Source organism: Topomyia yanbarensis, chromosome 3 (assembly GCF_030247195.1).
Source record: "Topomyia yanbarensis strain Yona2022 chromosome 3, ASM3024719v1, whole genome shotgun sequence".
Classification (NCBI taxonomy): Eukaryota; Metazoa; Arthropoda; class Insecta; order Diptera; family Culicidae; genus Topomyia; species Topomyia yanbarensis.
Window position 1 is genome coordinate 227,189,012 of NC_080672.1, and position 5,220 is coordinate 227,194,231.

The 5,220-nt window shown below is 41.3% G+C and overlaps 1 protein-coding gene across 1 annotated transcript; it reads right to left on the reverse strand.

Moving 5' to 3' along the window:
- Positions 1 to 1,047: 1,047 nt before the first annotated feature.
- LOC131687720 (uncharacterized) lies at positions 1,048 to 2,751 on the reverse strand. The gene has a single exon (XM_058971815.1). The coding sequence runs from the start codon at positions 2,749 to 2,751 to the stop codon at positions 1,048 to 1,050; it is 1,704 nt and encodes a 567-aa protein (XP_058827798.1).
- Positions 2,752 to 5,220: the final 2,469 nt, after the last annotated feature.

The window sequence follows — 5,220 nt, forward strand, 5'->3', positions numbered from 1 at the left end:
GATATGATGTCTTACCAGTTTATATGAGAATTTGATGCGTGACCGCAATCTTCAACCTGTAACTCCGGAACGAGGGTGTTCGATTTACAAATATTCAATAGCATTCATTTGAAAACAAGTTAATCGGTTCAGCCATCTCTGTGAAATAAGTGAGTTTAAATGACACAGGCTTATCTACACACACATGAACACGCAGACATTCTCCAAAAAAAGGATAAGTAGTTTTTTCAGTGGCTAGGCACGACAGTGAGTCGCGCGTCTCACATAGTACCAGTACGCTAAAGGTTAGGCTTTTGAAGATTTTAAAACCTTACTACCAAAATGGTTCATCGAGAAAAATGTAGTTGGAAGTCTACTAAATTCACAGTATTAAATACGTCTTGCATCTGAATAACGTGAGTTGAGGCATGTTTCGGAAACCAAATTTACTTGAAATACTCAGAAACCCAAAAATGTTTTTGTTAATCATTTGAAACTGCACGGAAAAATCCAATTCCCGAAAAAACACGATAATGTGAACTGATTTACGAAAATCGTGACCATGTTCTTGAGATTACGAATAATAAACCTAGTAATCATGATATTATTTGTATTCATGCCAAAACTATACTTGGCGTACTTTGAATATTTAGCTGGGTTACTGTGATTGTTTCTTCGATATGTTTATTTTTTGTTATAATACTTTTTCAATTGTTTGAAAAGTGTTGTATTCCCACAAAATCTTGATTTATGGCAAAAAATCAAATTTTTGGGACTTTCGGCATTAAAAAATTACGTGCGCTGTCATTTTAAGCCGATTGTCGTTTTTTTAACATTTCTGGAAAGATTAAATATAGACCTTTCTAACTGAGGTTATCTTTGAGTATTATACCGACTGGAACTACAATCTTTTGTGAATATTTACGGCTTTCTCAGTCAATTTAGCTTGAGCAAACGAATTGTTTTTAAAACTGCCCGACGTTTCGACTGTGTTTGGCGGCCTTTTTCAAGGGAAACTAAAATAATCGTTTATTATGAGTGAACAGGAAAAATCTTTGGTACGGAGCTCTATGTATGCACGAAGTGGTCCAACGTCTGGTTTGAAGATGGTGACCCACTGATTGCGTATGGAGGGATTGATAGCAATTGTGAGCCAAAACAACTGTCATCATTGGTTTCTGTGTTTCTATTTCTTCGAGTGCTGGTCGTTTTCAGTGTGTGTAGGATGCCGGCGTAGGTAGTGTTGAGACCATCTACATCGGTGCGATGGTTGACGGTGTTGGCGGTGTTTGAGATGTGGCACATTTCAAGTATTGGTAGAGCCGTCGATCGATAGGTTTTATCAATGATCTTAGCTTTGGTGAGATCAAAATTGTGGTCGTTTTTGATCATGTGTTCGATGAGAGCGGTTTTCTCACCGAGACTGATCAGCTGTTCGTCGGTGGTGATTGCGCCGTCGGTTTTTAATCGTACATACTGGTTTATGTTGGTTTTGTGGCCGTACAGTCTTGTTTTGAGCTGATTCCGTGTCATTCCTATGTAGTACATTGGGCAGTTCCCACAAGGCAGACTGTAGATGACATTAGATTGCAACAGAGGATCTACGGGGTCTTTGACGTTCAGCATTAGTTTGGATGTGGTGCTGATTGGTTTTGATGCTATTTTAACATTTGGGTAATCGGATTTTAGAATGCTTACTATAGATGTACTGAGTGATGGTACGTATGGCAGTGATCTGTAAACCTGGTCGGTGGACGGACTGCTATCGTTGGGTGGATCTCTTGTGTTAGATGCATTTTTATTTTTATCCGGTTGTTGAGAGTTATTGGAGGGGCAGAATATTTTTGCATTGCGGGATATAAGTCTGTTGATGAGTGATGATGGGTAATTGTTCCTACGGAGATGTTGAAAAATTATATTTTGCTGCAAGTTAGGGCAGTTATCCGTGGTGAGACCAGTCACTCTTTTAATGAATTGTTGAGCGACGTTCATTTTCATCGATAGCGGGTGGAAAGAATGGTAGTTCAGAAGACGGCTTGATGCTATCGGTTTTGCGTACCAGCGTGTAGATAGTGTTTGGTCTGAATGTCGAGTTACTACTGTGTCTAAGAACGGAAGTTTGTTGTCGATCTCCTCTTCTTTTGTAAACTGTAGATGTTGATTGTATGCGTTAAAAGTATCCAGAGTTTGTTGTACTTTGTCTTTGGGGAGCGCCAAGAATAGATCGTCAACATATTTGCGGATTACCGGAATGGTGAATGGAAGTCGTTTGATTGAAGTTTGTAGTAAGTTTTCCATAATAATATCAGCTAGAATGGGCGATAGGGGGCTGCCCATGGCTGTGCCGAACGTTTGCTTGTAGTGTTTTTCCCGGAATCTGAAGTAACTGCTTTTAATACAAAACTCGACTAGCTCGAGAAACAAATCCAAATTAATGTTGGTGTGAACTTTAATGTTACGCCAGTCCATGATGATATCATGGGTGACCAGCTCTGTTGGTATGTTTGTGTACAGAGAGACCACATCAAACGACACTAGGACATAGTCAGGTGGAAGGGTGGCCTGTTGTATATACTCGGTGAACTGGAAACTGTCGGGTGTGTTGTACTCACTGTGGAATGATGATTTTAGTATACTGCCTATGAACTTGGCAAGTTGATATGTCGGTGCTGTGATATTGGGGACCACCGGGCGCAGTGGCAAGTTGGGTTTGTGCGCTTTGGGTTGTCCGTATATGCGTGGGCATACAGCTGTGTTTGATTTTAGGCGCATAGATGTTTTAGTGTCGATGAGCTTGAGATTGAGCAATCTGGTAATGAGCGAGTTGTTCTGTCTTTGGACGGAAGGTGTGGGGTCTTTGGATACCGTTTGGTATGCTGGTTCATTCAATAACGCATACCTTTTTCTTAAATTTCTTTTTCTACATTATGACCGTTCTATTACCTTTGTCGGCCTCGAGGATACAGATGTCTTGGTGTTCAGTGAGAAATTTTGCAGTTGTGGTCGTTGCGTGTTTGCAGAAATCGTGGAGCGGGGATTTGTATTCGTTGTGTTTTGCTTTAGAGATGTAGTTTTGGATTTGCGTTGCCACTTGGCATCTGTTCCGATGGATGTAGGATGGCTTCAACATCGGCGAGTAAATGATAGAATGGAATTTGTTTGATGTTTGTGACTGGCAGCGAAAATTTTGGTCCCAGACTTAGCAGAGCCAAGGTGTCTGGTGGAACTGTTACGGTGGTAGCGTTAAATATGGCTTTTTCGTTGAGCGTAGGAATGCTGTTGTTCGATGATGCTGACCTGGTGATCAGCAAGTTGATTTTAGCGGTGGATTTGTGTTTTAATGATTCCTTGCGACTCTCAAACGACTGGTTTTGTGTTGTTATGAATCGTGTTGCGATGTCGTTGTTCGTGGCGTTTGTGAGACGCAACTGCCACAAAACCAATATAAACCAGTATGTACGATTAAAAACCGACGGCGCAATCACCACCGACGAACAGCTGATCAGTCTCGGTGAGAAAACCGCTCTCATCGAACACATGATCAAAAACGACCACAATTTTGATCTCACCAAAGCTAAGATCATTGATAAAACCTATCGATCGACGGCTCTACCAATACTTGAAATGTGCCACATCTCAAACACCGCCAACACCGTCAACCATCGCACCGATGTAGATGGTCTCAACACTACCTACGCCGGCATCCTACACACACTGAAAACGACCAGCACTCGAAGGAATAGAAACACAGAAACCAGTGATGACAGTTGTTTTGGCTCACAATTGCTATCAATCCCTCCATACGCAATCAGTGGGTCACCATCTTCAAACCAGACGTTGGACCACTTCGTGCATACATAGAGCTCCGTACCAAAGATTTTTTCAGATGACTTTTTCAGCACAAAATCGTCATCTCCACAACCATTTCGGCCAGTGCAAAAACACCCAACCTCCCACCGTTGGCAATCAGCGACTACGACAAAAACGACACGATTAAAGTGAGTCACACAGCACTGCAATTTTGTTTTTGTTTCGTACCGTTTCCATATATGTTTTTAATATGCTTTACCTGTTCACTCATAATAAACGATTATTTTAGTTTCCCTTGAAAAAGGCCGCCAAACACGGTCGAAACGACGGGCAGTTTTAAAAACAATTCGTTTGCTCAAGCTAAATTGACTGAGAAAGCCGTAAATATTCACAAAAGATTGTAGTTCCAGTCGGTATAATACTCAAAGATAACCTCAATATGGCTCACATACACAATGGCTTCTTCGCGCTAATTGAAAACAACTTTGGTTACGACACAGTTCAGCAGTTTAAAATGTACGCACAACTCAACACGAAAGCATGTAACATGACAGCACGTAAGGATTTTTTAATACAATGTCGCAAAATGGGAATTTTTCCTGCCCACATAGTGAATTCGCTTAAATGTATCCACCCGCTCCTTGATGAACGGAGCCCATATGTATGGAAATTTCAACGAATCACCGATCGATTCAAAAAAGCTATTTTGAATATCGAGATTAATCAAACATTCCACAAAATCAAGAGTTTGAAACACGAGCTCAGCAAAATACAGTTGCGTCTCACAAACGCCACGAACAACGACATCGCAACACGATTCATAACAACACAAAACCAGTCGTTTGAGAGTCGCACGGAATCATTAAAACACAAATCCACCGCTAAAATCAACTTGCTGATCACCAGGTCAGCATCACCGAACAACAGCATTCCTACGCTCAACGAAAAAGCCATATTTAACGCTACCACCGTAACAGTTCCACCAGACACCTTGGCTCTGCTAAGTCTGGGACCAAAATTTTCGCTGCCAGTCACAAACATCAAACAAATTCCATTCTATCATTTACTCGCCGATGTTGAAGCCATCCTACATCCATCGGAACAGATGCCAAGTGGCAACGCAAATCCAAAACTACATCTCTAAAGCAAAACACAACGAATACAAATCCCCGCTCCACGATTTCTGCAAACACGCAACGACCACAACTGCAAAATTTCTCACTGAACACCAAGACATCTGTATCCTCGAGGCCGACAAAGGTAATAGAACGGTCATAATGTAGAAAAAGAAATTTAAGAAAAAGGTATGCGTTATTGAATGAACCAGCATACCAAACGGTATCCAAAGACCCCACACCTTCCGTCCAAAGACAGAACAACTCGCTCATTACCAGATTGCTCAATCTCAAGCTCATCGACACTAAAACATCT